General features: G+C 38.1%; 4 protein-coding genes across 6 annotated transcripts in view; all 4 read left to right on the forward strand.

Moving 5' to 3' along the window:
- Nucleotides 1-16,573, forward strand: part of LOC114499966 (olfactory receptor 4A5-like) — a 70,317-nt gene that overhangs the window by 43,311 nt on the left and 10,433 nt on the right. The window lies entirely within an intron of this gene.
- The window catches only part of LOC114499916 (olfactory receptor 4A5-like), a 203,310-nt gene that overhangs the window by 24,495 nt on the left and 162,242 nt on the right, over nt 1-16,573 (forward strand). The window lies entirely within an intron of this gene.
- Nucleotides 2,289-4,815, forward strand: LOC114499010 (olfactory receptor 140-like). The gene is made up of 2 exons (XM_028514973.2): nt 2,289-2,413; nt 3,858-4,815. The coding sequence occupies exon 2, from the start codon at nt 3,892-3,894 to the stop codon at nt 4,813-4,815; it is 924 nt and encodes a 307-aa protein (XP_028370774.1). The 5' UTR covers nt 2,289-2,413; nt 3,858-3,891.
- On the forward strand, nt 13,531-15,405 carry LOC114499865 (olfactory receptor 4C15-like). The gene has a single exon (XM_028516363.2). It carries the CDS (start codon nt 13,645-13,647, stop codon nt 14,578-14,580), a length of 936 nt encoding a protein of 311 aa, XP_028372164.1. The 5' UTR covers nt 13,531-13,644; the 3' UTR covers nt 14,581-15,405.

The raw sequence follows: 16,573 nt of genomic DNA on the forward strand, positions 1-16,573 counted from the left end.
AGTCACCTTGGTAAGAAGAAAAAAAAATTGTGCTGCATGGTTAAAATGAAAACATATTCTCATTCTTTTAAATAATTCATTGATGTGGGTGGCATAGGTACAGCCTCATAGAAATAACACAATTTTAACAGTCATGGTCAAATGTAATCTATTTCATAGTCAGTGATGATAATCTGCACTTAACACTTGCTTTGTATCTAACTGTGCCGTTTACTGAGCTGGTAGTGTCTTCACAATCACAGTCATTTTTTTGAGCCAACTTATCTTCATTTTACAGCAAATAGTCAAGGTTTGAGAGCTTGAACACATTTGAGGGAATTACCTTTGCTGTTTAAGTCAATGTAAGTCAAGGGTCACAGCCTACTGACTTAGATCAAACAGCTTCTTTACTCTTAGTTATTTCACCTGTTGAATAAGGAGAATAATAGTATCTGAGTCAATGTTGATAAAAAGATGAAATGTGTCTGGCACTTGATAAGCACTCAAACAAATGTTGGCTTCTAGACTAGAAATTGTCTCAGTAAAGATAATTCTGTCCTCAGGTGATGTGGTGCAAACACTTTGGAGTAATTCAAGTCCACCAGAAAATTCAACTGAATCTGTCTTCATAATACATTAACAATATTTAAAAACTATGATCACCATGAGTGGTGGACTGATTAAAAACCAAACTATTATAATAAAAATTTTAAAGTCATAGAGTTAGTTACCCACCTAAATGTTTAGCTTATACAATACCGAATACACAAACTCCATATTAGGTTCATTTGTTATCAAATATCCAAATTCATAAGTGGCCAAGCCAACTTTTTTTGCCTTTTGCCATGATGGTTTATCTTCATGTAGACTTAAGGAGGGAATTAAAGATGAATGATATAAAAGTTCTCAAAGTTCAGCTAAGTTATATGAAATAATTGGCTTGTTGGCAAGATGTGCTAATGATGGTGAAATACCCCTGAGGTCTAATTAGCCACAGCTAAGAAAGGCCATGGAATTTGCCTACAAAAAATATGTGGTAGCACTCTTGCAAAGCCTGGGAGAAGGGCCTTATCCAGAGGTGCCATTTATGGGTGAACAAAGACAGTAGCTGAGCTAGTTGTCATTTTTAAACTTGCATCTTTTCTTCTATCTTGGTGAACTAACAGCTGCCTGAGGCCCTGATCATGGAACTATGTCAGATAAGTTCATAGGCGAGATTCCCAACCCTGCCCTCAAATGAAATCACGTAAGTATAGAATCCCAGGTTTAAACGCATCTTAGAAATCATATAGTCACACCTGCCCCCACCAATATTAGTTTTAAATCTCTTTTTCAATACATGAAGCATCAGGAAAGATATAATCTTTCGATATGATAAATGTAGAAGTAAAAATATTTTGAGGTCTTTTTTACTGATAAATAATTAAATTAGAATCACATTATATATTCACATTTTTCTCCATTGAATTTTCCAACCTCAGAATTTTCCTATATTACAGAATTTTATTTTATTTTATTTTATTTTATTTTATTTTATTTTTATTTATTTATTTTTTAAAGATTTTATTCATCCATTTTTAGGGAGGGAAGGGAGGGGGGAGAGAGCGAGAGAGAGAGAGAAACATCAATGTGCGGTTGCTGGGGGTTATGGCCTGCAACCCAGGAATGTACCCTGGCTGGGAATCGAACCTGGGACACTTTAGTTTCCAGCCCATGTTCAATCCACTGAGCTATGCCAGCCAGGGCTATATTACACAATTTTAAAAATCATCTCTGTTAAAACCCACACATTATTCAAAGAGATGTGCAATATTTTACCTATTCATGTCTTAGTGTAGGACATTCCATGCTGTTTCTGATTTTCCATAGCTCTTAATAATTGTGTTAAACATATTTGTACTTAATGAGTTTCCTCTTTTAAAAATTCTTCTTTAGAGTTTACTCCTACAAAGAATATTGTAGAGTTAAAGAAAAAAGACAAGGTAACTTTCATTTTTTCATTGCTATTTCTAAACCATTTTTCTTATATGTTATTTTCACTACGTGCACTATGGTATTTTCTGCTCTGTTGGGGGAGTCCACCTCAGAATAAATAAGGCAATTCAATGAAGCTGCTGCACTTTGTTTTCACATGTGTATAACATTTTCATTTGGGGTGATTAAAAATACAGTTGTTTATCCATGTACCTTTAAAAGGAAAATAAATATGTATTTTTTCAGAATATATTTATCTTTTCTCCCGTTTCTTTTGGAAAATTTTTGTCCTCATCTTTCCTCATTCTATTGGTGATGGTACATCTTCCTGCAAGCAGGCATGACGGATGAAGGATGTGCTGGGAGGGTGGGAGAAGAAGGCACGAGAATGCCTATAGCAGAAACCTGCAGGGGTGGGGAGACTCATTCATACCATGGATGGATGAGCTGCTGCTGTTTGGTAATAAAATGTTGGGGAGGGAGCAGTTACAAAAGGCATTTAACAGGGACACTTTTTATGATTTGTGTGGATAAACATACATTAATATATGCATAGTAATTGTCCAATAAATATTTGCTGAATGAGTGAATGTGTATTAGGTACTTAAAGTAAGTACTTGATATATGTGATTGTATTTATATGAATGATACTTTATATGTCTTATGTAGCAGACACCTTTTATTGTTTATATTAAATTTCTATGTTTTTAAAACTGTGAAAATAAGGGCTTCCTTTGCTTGATAAGTCCTCATGTATTGAGCACCTACCTACCCAAGGGTTGTTTTTAATCCCAGTCTATGGAAGCTGTAAATTTACTGAATGTGACTATGTTAAAATTATGTTCGATTAGACTTAAATAAGAAAAATGAACTATTTTTTAAAGATTTTATTTATTTATTTTTAGAGAGTGAAGGGAGGGAGAAAGAGAGAGAGAGAGAGACATCAATGTGCGGTTGCTAGGGGCCATGGCCTGCAACCCAGGCATGTGCCCTGACTGGGAATCGAACCTGCAATGCTTTGCTTCACAGTCCGCACTCAATCCACTGAGCTACTCCAGCCAGGTCCAAAATGAACTATTTTTAAATTTCTAAATGACAAATTATTGAACAAGAATGCAGCTTTCTTTCAAAAGCTTATTAATGTTTCTCATAAAATAGAGTGCAATGATAAACAGAGTGGGGGATGAAAGCACTTGAATTCCTAGGTTTACAGGATGGGGGAACAGGCCTGTTTCTACACAGGGAGCTGAAAGAAGGTGGCAACTTTCTGGCCATTTACTTGTCATCCAATAGGTGCAAGACACTGCAGATATCATGTCAGGCACTATGCTCAGCAGTGAAGAAATATCCATGAACAGCATATGTGTGATGGAAGACACCCAGGAGGCTGTATCTTCCAATCACTTCCACGTGTCTGCTTATAATAGATGCTTATTTACCATGTCTTTCTCCCCACAGAACTATGGGTTCAAATATAAATTGTGGAAGAAGGAATAAGTCTTTTGTGCAGCACTTTACAACTTACAAAATGCAATTGAGATTTTCAATTTGTACAGGCAGATATAGGAGAAGGTTGGGAAGTGCAGGGCACTGAACAGACTTTACAAAGTCACATGGAGTAGGAACCAGAAAGAGAACCTGGATCTCCTGTATACAGCCCAGTATGTTTATGGTAAATTTCACATCAATTGTTGCCCTATGGATTTTTTTTTATGTGTTAGGTACTAGGTGTCTGAAGAGACAGAAAGCATTATGGAGGAAGTGGGAAAGAGTTGAAACCATTAGTGGGGTGAGGGGTGCCAAGGACACACTCCAGAGTTATAGCGAATATCCTATTTCTGTATTGTGAAATTCACACAACAATCCTTCATGTGTAACAGGTCCCATTCTTTATCTCTTTATAGGTAATTTAGGCCCCAAGAAAGTGTTACTTCTTACATGGATCACCTCACACATCCCAACAATGTGACTGAGTTTATTCTCTTGGGACTCACACAGAATCCACAATTGCAGAAAATACTCTTCATTGTCTTTTTGTTCATTTTCCTATTTACCGTTCTGGCCAATCTGCTCATCATCATTACCATTTCCCTCAGCCCCACACTTTCAGCTCCCATGTACTTCTTTCTCACTTGCTTGTCTGCCATCGATGCCCTCTACACCTCTGTCACCACCCCCAAAATGATCATCGACCTGTTGTACCAGAGGACAACCATCTCTTTGGGCAGCTGCCTGACTCAGCTGTTTGTGGAGCACTTCCTGGGAGGCTCAGAGATCATCCTCCTCATTGTCATGGCCTATGACCGCTATGTGGCCATCTGCAAGCCCCTTCACTATGTGACCATCATGAGGCAGGGGCTCTGCTGCCTCCTGGTGCTGGTGGCCTGGATTGGGGGGGTCCTGCATGCCACTGTACAGATTCTTTTCATGGTCCACTTGCCCTTCTGTGGTCCCAATGTCATTGACCACTTCATGTGTGATCTCTTCCCACTGCTGAAACTTGCCTGCAGAGACACCTATAGGCTCGGAATGATAGTGGCAGCCAATAGTGGGGCCATGTGCTTGCTTATTTTTTCCATGCTGCTCACCTCCTACATAGCCATCCTGAGCTCCCTGAAATCCCATGGCTCTGAAGGACAGCGCAAAGCCCTCTCTACATGTGGAGCCCACTTAATGGTAGTTGTACTCTTTTTTGTGCCTTGCATATTCACCTACATGCGTCCTGTGGTCACCTACCCTGTGGACAAACTGGTGACTGTGTTCTTTGCAATCCTAACTCCCATGTTTAATCCTGTCATTTACACAGTGAGAAACACAGAGGTGAAAAATGCCATGTGGAGTTTGTTGAAGAGAGTAGCTTAGCCTGTTCAAATACCAAGAATGTGATGATGTATATAAACAGGGAGGATTATATCTATAGCACACTGTGAAAAAAAATTAACAGATTTTGCAGATCATTGGTAGGGAAAAAAAGGAGTTCTGAAACTAACACTTATTGAACACTAAGAAATAGCTTGGCTTTTTCCTTGGTACTTCTGATAACTTTAACTTTTTTTTTATTGTTTACAGTATTATGATTGCATAATTTCCTTCCTTTGCCCACCTCCACCTAGCCCTCACCCTCCTTCCTTCAGACCATCATGGCTGAAAGAATATATGCACCCTGTGTTCATAGCAGTGGTATTTACAATAGCCAAGATCTGAAAACAGCCCAAGTGCCCATGAGTAAATGAGCAAATTAATAAACTGTGGTACATTTACATAATGGAATGCTACTTGCTGCAAAAAGGAAGGACCTCTATCTTTTGCAACAGCATGGATGGTCCTAGAGATTATTGTGCTATTATGCTTTTGATAACTTTCAATGTACTTTTCCACAGCCTCGATGTTCATGTGCATAGACTGAGGGTATGCAGTGGAAAAATTGATGATAAATGCCTAGTGTGATGCTTCTAGCAGGGGTGCCCAACATTTTGGTGTCTCTGGGCCACACTGGCAGAAAGAGTTTTTCTGGCAACACATTAAATACATTGTGACACATAATCACAAAAAGATCTCATAATGTTTTAGGTAAATTTATGATTTTGGTTGGGCTGCATTCATAGCTATCCTGAGCCTCGTGTAACCTGTGGGCCACAGGTTGGACAACCCTGTTAGACAAAGTTTTTCTCCAGAATGTCATGGCTACGTTTTGAAATTCTTCATACCTGTTATGTGGATGAAATTGGCTTTTCCATAGGACTTTCATATTAGGATTCTTTTATTTTTGCTTAGCTTGTGGTAAAGCAAATTAAATCAAAATGAACAAACAAAAAAAATTCCCGACCCCCCAAAAACAACAAAAAAACAATAAATAACCCAGAAGATAGAAATTTTTAGAATATAAAGGGAAAGGGATATTTGGGGAATTGGAGAATCCCTGCTGAGTTTTTCCCTTTTTGGCACTATGTATCTGCCAAAAGTGAAAAGAAAGACCCCCATAGATGGGAGAAATAATCATTCATGACCTATCTCTGTTTATTTCTCAGCACAAAAATAGGACATAAAGTTTGGGTTTACTCAAATTATTCTTAATTTGGCCTTATTTTCTTAAATTCTTTTTGGCTCACAGTTTTTCTTGTAGAAAAGGAAGGATTTTTTTTTCATTTTTCCTTTCAAAGACTTTAGGAGCTATTTGAAGCAAAAAAGGTGAACATTCTTTCAACTAATCTCAAGAAAAGTGCATATGCTTAGGTTCCAAAGCTGTTTCTCTGGAGGTGTGATACATGTATTTACATTAAATAAATGCTTTATTATCAATCATAGATATTTAGGTGAGTTAGGTGACTCATCCACATACTAAGCCGGCAGACTCCATATTACTATCCTCATTTACAGAGAAGCAAACTGAAGCCAAGGGAGGTTTGATCACTTACTTGCCTCAGTTCACACAGCTAAGAGTTTGAGCTATACAACTTGAATTCAGGTCTTCCAAAAGTCAGTCTTACCATCTTTCAACAAAAAGCACTTGCTGTTTATGTCTATAGATAATATTAACAGCCTTATAGATTTACGTTATCTTTCCAGAAAGTTAGTTAGTTAGTTAATTAATTTATTTATAGGAAAAGGGAGGGAGAAAGAGGGAGAGAAACATCAATGTGCCGTTGCCTCTCACATGGCCCCCACTGGGGACCCGGCCTGCAACCTAGGCATGTACCCTGACTGGGAATTGAATCAGCGACTCTTTGGTTCATAGCCCAAGTTCAATCCACTGAGCTACACCAGCAATGGCTTCATTCCAGAAAGTTTTAGTCTCATATTTTGTAGACTTATATCACACACAGCCACATATTTCAGCAACAATGTCCTTCTGTGTACATGGAAAATATCAGGGTGCTCTCCATTGCTATATAACATTTATAAAGCAAAGCTTCTCACGATGACATTATGTATCATGTTACTTTTTACGAATAAACCTTTCTTAAACTCACTGGTCATTTGGGGGTATCTCTTCCATAATTTGACCATACAGTAACGTCAGAGGATAATACATCTGTTCTTTGGGGGTACCTGTGTATTCCACTTTATGCATGGCTATTAAATTCATAAGAAATAGAACACTTTTCTGAAAAGTCTAGGTCTGGAAGAGACAAAACGAACACTTAATGTATTAAATATGGTCAAGTCTACAGCAGCTGGTGAGAAACAATTTGACAGAATCTGGACTAAATGACACATGTTTAGAAGATGAGAGTAAGCCAGCAGTAAGGATAAGAAGAGTACTGAGTCAATGTTCTTTCCACTCTAAGACAAGGAGGAGGGTTTGAAGAGGGAAACTAGAGCCCGTGATTGTGTCTTATGAGTCATATTGAATACTCAGTGGAGGAGTGAGGAGACTGATGAGGCACAAGTTACAAATGGTCAACAGCAAAGTTGGAAGGTGCAAGAACTGGAGGAGGAAATGTCAGGTGGTCTGACATTCTTAGTGGATGGAGTTTGCTGCTATGGGGATAGTTGTAAAGAATGTTAAGATGTCCCTTTGCACTCAGCATCAAGATTTTCTCATGAGGATCAACTGTCATTTGATTATTTTTGATACTTAACACAGCATGTAAGGAAGCCAGTTAGTTTACTCCTAAAAATTAGTAAGATAAATGTTGTTTGGATGTATTGGATAAGGGTACTTTAGTTTAATTTGGACTTTTAATTCAGTGAAAATGTTAAGTGAAGGGAGTGAGCTGCTATTGTTCAAGGCCAACTATGAAGCAGTTTGTTCTTTATGTTTTAAGTCCCTGAATGTAGAACGAGTTTTCTTGGATTTTTACTCCATTTTTTACAGAAAAAAGTGAGGCTCAATCCAGCTAAGCAATAAAGGGAAGCCTTTTAGATTCCACCTCCTCTAGTCTTCCCACTTCACAATTCACCTCACTAGCATGGTGTGAAAATATTCAAACACAGAACCGATCACTAGTCACATTTTGAAGATGTCCTTAAAGCTTTCTCCTCTTATTTTGGGGGCCAAGTTCTTCTTTTAACTGTTTTAGCTCCCCTGATTTCCAATTTCCAAACCCTGCCAGTAACTCAGAGGCAATTCTAAACGTTCATGATCTCTCGGAGAAACCTCTTTAAATTCCAATTGGAAATCAAGAAACCAACTTTGCTTCTTTATTGATTGTTTTCCCTGAGACCACGTTGAAGATGGTGCTTGAGGCAGCAGGGAACATTCTCTAGTTTGTCTCCCAGAGATATTCTTCCTCTCTCTCAGATGTAAAAGTAAGACTTGGAAAAGACCTTCGTATTTTTTTCCCAGACACTGAGTGGACTTTTATTTATAGAGAATAGAGATGGCCGTCACCAGCACTTTCAAGGAACTCACCCATGGTGAGATCTATAATTCACAGTTTTTCCTTTTTAGAGAAAATGTGAAGTTGTGATGCTGTACTTAAAAGTAGGTTGTCATGGTCCAGGTATGAGGTTTAATGCAACATGTGAGTAAATCATTTAACTGTGCACACATGGCCTAGTTACATAACCTTTCTGGCTCTCAGAATCTTTATTTTTGATGGGTGTTATATCACCAAGTTCAGAGGGCTAAGAAACCAATAATACATGTGGCGTCATTAGGAGAGTGCTCGATACATAGTATAGTGCATGCTCAATAAATAGCAGCTGTCAGAATGCAACCTGTTTTTGGAAGCTTAGGAAGTCCTGTTAATTCAAGTCTAATGAAATCAGACCTGTCTTCAGTTTTTCGCCTTTAGGTTAAATCCAAATACCCTAAAAATGCAACAAGTGCATATTTCTGTCTTGACATTCTAACAGCATTTAATTTATTCTTTCTAGTTGTATTCTCAATTATCTTTCATATGAGGATGAATGTCCTGGTGTAGTTTTGAATATTCCCATCCTGGTGTTTTTGATTAAAAAGTGGAATTTTCAGGGGCTGTTTAAAGAATTCTATTGTAGGAGCATGATGATTCAACTGCTATTTACTTTTCACAATTACTGATACAATATTGCACTAATATTCCCAGTAGTAAATCCCCAGCAAAGGCACAGAGCCATTCACTAAGGGTAGGAAAGAGTGTCTCAGTCAAGTCACAGAGCAGAATCTCCGAATTTTAATCATGTTCACTTAATTCTCCCTAGTGCATTTGATATCATAAATAGTCTTAGATTTCTGCACCAGAACTCTTCAGGAATAGTTACATGGCAGAACTTAAAATGCTTTAGTGCAGGGGTTGTGGCTTTGACTCTTTCTTAAAGTGAACTGAATCGCTAGGGCAATAGAAGAAAAAAAGTTTCAGGCATCAGTCAGGAAGGACATAGGTGGACACAGAGAAGGGTTATTATTTTTTCAAATTCCAGAATCAGTAAGGGTGTACAAGTTGAGACATTCAGGGACATGAGCAGGTTATTATGAAGAGGAGAGAAAGGGCTCTGAAATCTGAAGAGAATATTTCCCAGATAGTCAAAAAGAAACATGATTAGGTAGATTGAGAATAAAACTTTTACTGCTAAAGTAAAGAATACACTGTAATTAAGGAACTTAACTAGGAGAGTAGTTTGAATGTGGTTTTAATCTATTCTGTTAATTTTTAATAATTATATTTACTTAGAAAAATACATGCAAATATGACTGATATGCACATATAGGTACATTCAAATGCATCTAAAATTCACTGCTTGAAATATAATTACAAAGTACTACTTATGAAAACCATACTACTAATTTTTCATATTTTCAATTATTGAAGTTGAAAGAGGAATTTCTATTGTTTTTGGAACAATGGATGCTAGCATCAGTTTGCTGCCAAAATGGATGAGAAAGAAATAGTGGGCACTGGGGAGAGAGGGGAGGCCAAATTCCCAAGGCTACAGCCCCATGAGGTGGACTAAAGCCCACAGTCCATGACTGGGAGGGGCCGTGCACAATCTGGTGCTGCTCCAGTATATTAAAATACATGGCTATGAAGAAAGGAAAGACCTTGGAATCTTCTAGGGAAAATATGAACAGAATCAGCCACTTCCTACAGAAGTATATGAACTTCTGGGAAGGACTGGGTCAATGATATGTTAATTTATAGAAGGTTTACATTAGTTTACCGTTTTTAGTGTAAGATTCTATGTTTGTTAGCATTTTAATTCCACTGATGCAAATCAACTATTCTGGAGGTAATAAAATTATAGTAATAACTCATCTCCTTTGCTTTTAACTGTTTAGATAGAGGATAATATTGTGTTGTGGGTTTTAAACTTGAGTCTTTTTGGTTTTCGGGTCAACGCTCAACCCACTGAGCTACACCAGTCAGGGCTTAAGCTTGACCCTTAATGTTAACTTATATACCAAAAGTAAGTCTACCATATGTTCTCTTCTAAATTTTAAAATTATATTAAAATGTCTGTGCAAAGAAGCAGAATTATTACAATGTTTTATTTTTTCATTTAACATATTGTAAATAAACCTCACCATGTACATCCTTGTATTATTTAGTATTCACAGCATCTTAATTTGTAGTACTGATTTGCAGAAACATCTTCCCATTATTGAACATTTTATATATTTCTAAAGTTTTACTGTTATGAAAAACATGCATCATCTTCAATTACAGAACTTACACTACCTCATTTCACCTTTAGAAAATTTTTTAGGATTGTGTTCTAAAAAGGGAATAGAAACAGGTATGTAATTCTGGAAGTATTGTTAAAACATTTCTGAAAGGATTACATGAAATCAAATAGTTGGATTGCAATTTTAGAATTAATATAGTTTTCTCCCTTTTAATTGAATTGATTGGGGTGACACTGGTTAGCAAAATGATACAATTTTCAGGCTCACAATTCAAAAACACATCATCTGTACATTCTACTGTGTGTTCAGCACCCCAAGTGTAGCATCTGTCTGTCACCATTGATTCCCCTATACCCACCTCCACCACTCCCACCTTCCCTCTCCCTGACAATCACCACATTGTTGTCTGTGGCCCTGAGTGCTCTGTCATTTCTTCTTCTTTCTTACTCTGTCCCCTCACCTCTCCCACTTAGCAGCCCTCAGCCTCAACAGCTGTCAGCCTGTTCTCTCTATCTATGAGTCTGTCTCTATTTTGTTTGTTTGTTCATTTTGTTCATTAGATTCCTCATATGAGTGAGATCATATGCTACTTGTCTTACTCTGACTGGCTTACTTCACTCAGCATGATTCTCTTCAGGTCCATCCATACTGTTGCAGAGGGTAAGCTTTTCTTCTTTTTTACAGCCCAGTAGTATTCTATTGTGTAAATGTACCTTTAGTCAGGGTGAGCAGGTGGAGAAAAGGGAACCTGGTGCACTGTTGTTAGGAATGTAGATTGGCGCAATCACTGTGGAAAACACTATGGAGTTACCTCAAAAAATTAATAATGTAATTGTCTTATGACCCAGTGATTCTATTTTTTCAAACTTATCTGAAAAAACCCACAACACTAATTTGAAAGAATATATGCCCACTGTGTTCATTGCTGACAAGGTGATAACTGCTGGATCATACATCGGTATTTCTTACTTTTAACAAATGGTTAAAAGTAAGGTGACTGATCCAGTGACCTTCCAGGGTTTGCTTTGTACTCTTGTTTTTTGGGTGACAATTTGTAGCTGCATATGGTGTTCATAGTGCGGCTTTTTTAAAGAATGTCTAGTACCTTGGGAATGTAGTGGAAATGGTTATTTCAAAGTTAGCATGAAGACATATATTATGACAAACAATCATATCTTTATTGTAAATTCTCCTTGTTAGCTTGGAATGGTTTTCACAAAGATCAGGTTATTTTTCATTCTGACAGTAAGCCTCATTGTTATTTTATTTCCTGATTTAACAAATTATATGTATATGTACACACATATTTCAGACATAAATTTCTGTTATATGTACAGGTGAGGACATGACCATTCTCGAAAACTGAAGTCTAGCTATGGAAAATAGTCAATAGTTGGAGTACTTCTCTGGACAACTCATGGGTATGGTGGCTGTCTTGCTAAGTGAGAGAATAGTGACTAAAATTGGCACTGATCATAAGTAAGTTTTATGTTTTGTCAGTTTGACACTCACCATAATCCTGTGGGATGAGCTCGTAGGTTATACATAAACATACTTGGTTTTCAGTAAAGTCATATAAATGACAATTTGTACATTATCAGATTGGGCCACATAGTATAAGTAATTAGTAAATATATTAAGAAGTCTCAAGACTCTAGCTATACTCAGCATACTCTTTCCATTCCTTACCTATGTGGTTGGTGCCAACCTGTATCTGTAATAATTGGACTATTACTTTCTGAATCTATACCACTTGCTCTGTGTCATCAAGGGGTCTCCTTCAAACAGGAGGAAAAGAATTAATGACTTTGATTTCCACAGGTGTTTGAAGACAGCAGAAGGGCCAGCTCTGCTCCTTTCTGTCTTCATCCATTAGGAATACTTAAGTGTTGGAGCTGTGATACTGTGTTTAAATTCCAGACCCAGCATGTTATTTGATGTTTTCTTTTTAAGCATGGATTGTCTTCCAGGAAAACAGGGATAATAACATATAAAATGGACTGTTTCCTAGGACTATTTCTTAAACAGCTGCTTTCTTTACATTAGTTAACTTGGTCATGCTGACAATACCCTTAAGCAGGTATTATTGTTTTTTCATAAACAACTGTTCTTTTTTTAAATGACGAATGAAGAAAGAACCTGACTCAGTATGTGCATATTTGTTAAGTGTTAGTGTAGAGCTAGGGACTCTTCCATAGAGCTTTCTTATTTTACAGGGAATGAATTAATTTATCTTTTTTTGTTTTGCTTTTTAATGAATTTATTGGGGTGACACTGGTTAACAAAATTGTATAGACATCAAGTGTCCAATTCTATAATACATCACCTGTATATTGTATTGTGTGTTCACCATCAAAAGTCGAGCCTCATTTTTTCACCATTTATTCACCCTTTAACCTCTTCTACATACCCCCTGTGTCCACCTCTCCTTCCCTCTGGTAATCATACTATTGTCTGTCCATGAGTTGTTTTCTTAATCTTTTCAACTTTTCATCCAGTCCCCTAACCCACCTCCCCTGTGACAGCTGTCAGACTGCTTTCTGTATTCATCTTAAAGGCCCAATTCAGCTCAGAGTTCAAAACAATTGGATAAGTAGCGATGATTTTCAAATGACCCTTAAACTAGGGGTTATTTCCTCTTCTCTTTGTAGATAAGGTCATCTCCTGGTCAGTGATGGCATGTGAGTCACCCCATTCCCATTCCATACTAATGTCGGGAATGACCAATAAATTACAAGTTCTCTGGCTCAGTGTGGATATGGCTTCAGAATCCTCCTCAACAATTCACTCCAGGAAACCACAGCTAAATGATCTGCTTTGGCAGTGGAGATTAAAAGTATGTCACTTCCCTACTGTATACGAATACTTCTCCTATAAATAAGCCCTGTCAACTTTAAAATATTGAATAATTTATCTCCTCCTTACATCTGCCTGACCTTCCACTACAACCTTTAGCAAATTTCCAATTTTCTGTTCTCATATACAACAGAAGCACGTAATCAGCTTTTATCACGGATGCAACTGGTCAATGACTGTGATACAATGGTATCATAAACTGGCCCAAGGTGAATTTTTCTTTTTCTCATTATTGCAGATTTTATAGGTCTACTCTAGTAGCATTTAGCTTTTCCTTGGAAATCATGCAAAACCAAAGCTTTGTAACTGAGTTCATCCTCTTGGGGCTTTCACAGAATCCAAATGTTCAGAAAATAGTATTTGTTATATTTTTGTTCAGCTACATGGCTACTCTCGGGGGCAACTTGCTAATTGTGGTGACCATCAGCAGCAGCCCAGCACTCCTGGGCTCCCCCATGTACTTCTTCTTGGCTTTCTTGTCCTTCCTGGATGCTTGCTACTCCACCACCATTGCCCCGAAGATGATTGTGGACTCTCTCTATGAGAGGAAGACCATCTCCTTTGAGGGCTGCATGACCCAGCTCTTTACTGGACATTTCTTTGCTGGAACGGAGGTGATTGTCCTCACAGTCATGGCCTATGACCGCTATGTGGCCATCTGCAAGCCCTTGCATTACTCTTCTATCATGAACAGGAGACTCTGTGGCATTCTGATGGGGGTGGCCTGGACAGGGGGCTTCTTACATTCCATAATACAAATTCTCTTTGCTTTACAGTTGCCCTTCTGTGGCCCCAATGTCATTGATCATTTCATATGTGACTTGTACCCTTTACTAGAGCTGGCCTGCACTGACACTCATGTGTTTGGCCTTTTGGTGGTGGCCAACAGTGGGTTTATCTGCATCATAATCTTCTCTTTGTTGCTTGTCTCCTATGGCATCATCCTGTGCTCTCTGAGAACCCACAGTACTGAAGGGCGGTTGAAGGCTCTCTCCACTTGTGGATCTCACATTACTGTTGTGGTTTTGTTCTTTGTCCCTTGCATATTCACGTATGCCCGACCTCCATCCACTTTCTCCTTTGACAAAATGGTGACAATATTTTACACCATCCTAACCCCCTTGCTCAATCCTTTGATTTACACCATCAGGAATAAGGAAGTGAAAAATGCCATGAGGAATGTGTGGAACAGAGTAATGGTAGTTTGTAATGGAAGGTGAGACTGATTCGATAGAATCTACACTCAGTGTGTGTTCTAAGACATGATGGAGCTGCTGAATGTAGTTCCTGCAATGAAGAGTTAGAGTGGTCCAGGGTCCTTAGGTCTTCCCTGGCTTCACCACTCTGAAAAGTTTCTCTGCTCCCTGAGGGGCCATTAAACTGTCGATCGCATTGAGGCCAGATTGGAAGAAATTTCTGTCTTGGGGGACCCATCATTTGAAGAGATTTAGGATGAGAATAGGAAGGGCTGTTCTTTCTCCACACCTGGGTCTTCAAGACCCTTGGGAACCCTTCCTCATGATTCTTAACTGCACTCTCTTTCGGGTTTTGAGGCAGTGATATTCCCCTAGGTCATGGAGACAGAAGTTGATTTCTGCAATGAAATCTTGCATCAAACTATCCTCCCTAATGTTTTCTTTGACTCCCTCCCCTCTCTGTCTTTCTGTATGCTACCCTCTGAATCTTCTTTCCTTGGGTAAATTCACTCTCACTCTCCTCTCTCCTATACTCAGTTCACTCATTCTCTACTCTTGCCTGTTCAATACTCTTATTCATGTAGGCATTTGTTTTCTGCTTTGATATTTGCTTCACCATGCAGCATACAGACCTTGATTCTGGAGTTAGACCAGAAAATTAAGGTATCAACCCATGTCTTTCTTGGAGGGCTCAGGATTTCTCTTTTCTAGGATCTACATGATCCTAGAAAATCTACATGAAATCTACATGAAATGGGTTTGAAGGTTTATGTGACATGGACAGTGAATGTTAGAGACAGTGGCTATTTAGCGGTACCCCACTCTAATTTTAACTTAGCTATACTTCGAAAAACTTCCTTCGCTCCTTTGTTCTTTCCTTCCTTCCTCCCTTCGTTTCTTTAGTATTTATTTTTTATTGTTGTTCAAGTACAGGTGTCTGCAACACCCCCCCCCCCACTACTCCCCCTCATGCCAGCCCCACCTTTGATCTTATCCTTCTTTGGTTTTTTCCTCATGTCCTTTGTACATGTTCCTGACAACACTTCCTTCTTTTCACCCCACATTATTCCTTCCCACCTCCCCTGTGGTTTCTGTCAGTTAGTTCTTAATCAATGTCTCTGACTATATGTCGCTTGTTTGTTTGTTATGTTGGTTAGGTTCCCCAGTGCGTGAATGGATTAAAAAACGATGATACACTTACATGATGGAATACTATGCAGGAGAATAAAAGAAAGGGTCTTACCCTTTGTGGCAGCACGGATGGAACTAGAGAGTATTATGCTAAGTGAAATAATCCAGGCAGTGAAAGAGAAATATCATATGATTTTACCTCTAAGAGGAAAAACTTTCTGTATCTCAGGTCAAATTTTCCACATTGAAAGGACGAGGATAATGGGCACACTTACCTTACAAAGAATGTGCAGGTCAAATGAAATAATGAAAGTAAAAATTGTTTGAATAATACAATTATAAAACAAGAAAAATATGTAATCTGGGATTGTGTTTTTCAATTTAATATACAGTAATAATGCACAGCAATACAGGTGAATACATGATAGAGGCCTTTGTCCATCTGGGGAAAAAGGGGAGACTTGTAGAATCAAATACATTTGAACTGGTTTAAAATTTCAGAAGGTAAAAGTAAGAATTAAAGAAGGGAAAATTGCATTCTCCACTACTGTGATGTACCCCTAGGTCAGAGAGTTAGGGGAGTTCAGGAGTGTTAGGCAAAATGAATGAGTTCAGTGATAAAACCTCCAAAAGTGTTGGTCTGATCTAATGTGTTCATCTTGTCAGGAGCTAAGTTCTTGTCTTATGTCCCCAAAATTTCTCTTTGCTTATTGAAAATAAAACGAAGTAGAATTATATGACCTGGCTTTCATGGTTGTCCAACATCTGTCCAAAATTTGATCTCTTACAATGTTTTGATTAATGACAGCAGTTTTTAGGGAGATCATGTGTATGTTTACCTGAACCAATGCATGTTTTTCCCTTGTGATGTTTTCCTGACTGTTGT

The sequence above is a fragment of the Phyllostomus discolor genome, chromosome 6, assembly GCF_004126475.2.
Source record: "Phyllostomus discolor isolate MPI-MPIP mPhyDis1 chromosome 6, mPhyDis1.pri.v3, whole genome shotgun sequence".
Classification (NCBI taxonomy): domain Eukaryota; kingdom Metazoa; phylum Chordata; class Mammalia; order Chiroptera; family Phyllostomidae; genus Phyllostomus; species Phyllostomus discolor.

What these genes read in the sequence shown, in the direction of transcription:
- LOC114499010 (XM_028514973.2), top strand. Translation starts at nt 3,892, where the DNA reads ATGGATCACCTCACACATCCCAACAATGTGACTGAGTTTATTCTCTTG.
- LOC114499865 (XM_028516363.2), top strand. Translation starts at nt 13,645, where the DNA reads ATGCAAAACCAAAGCTTTGTAACTGAGTTCATCCTCTTGGGGCTTTCA.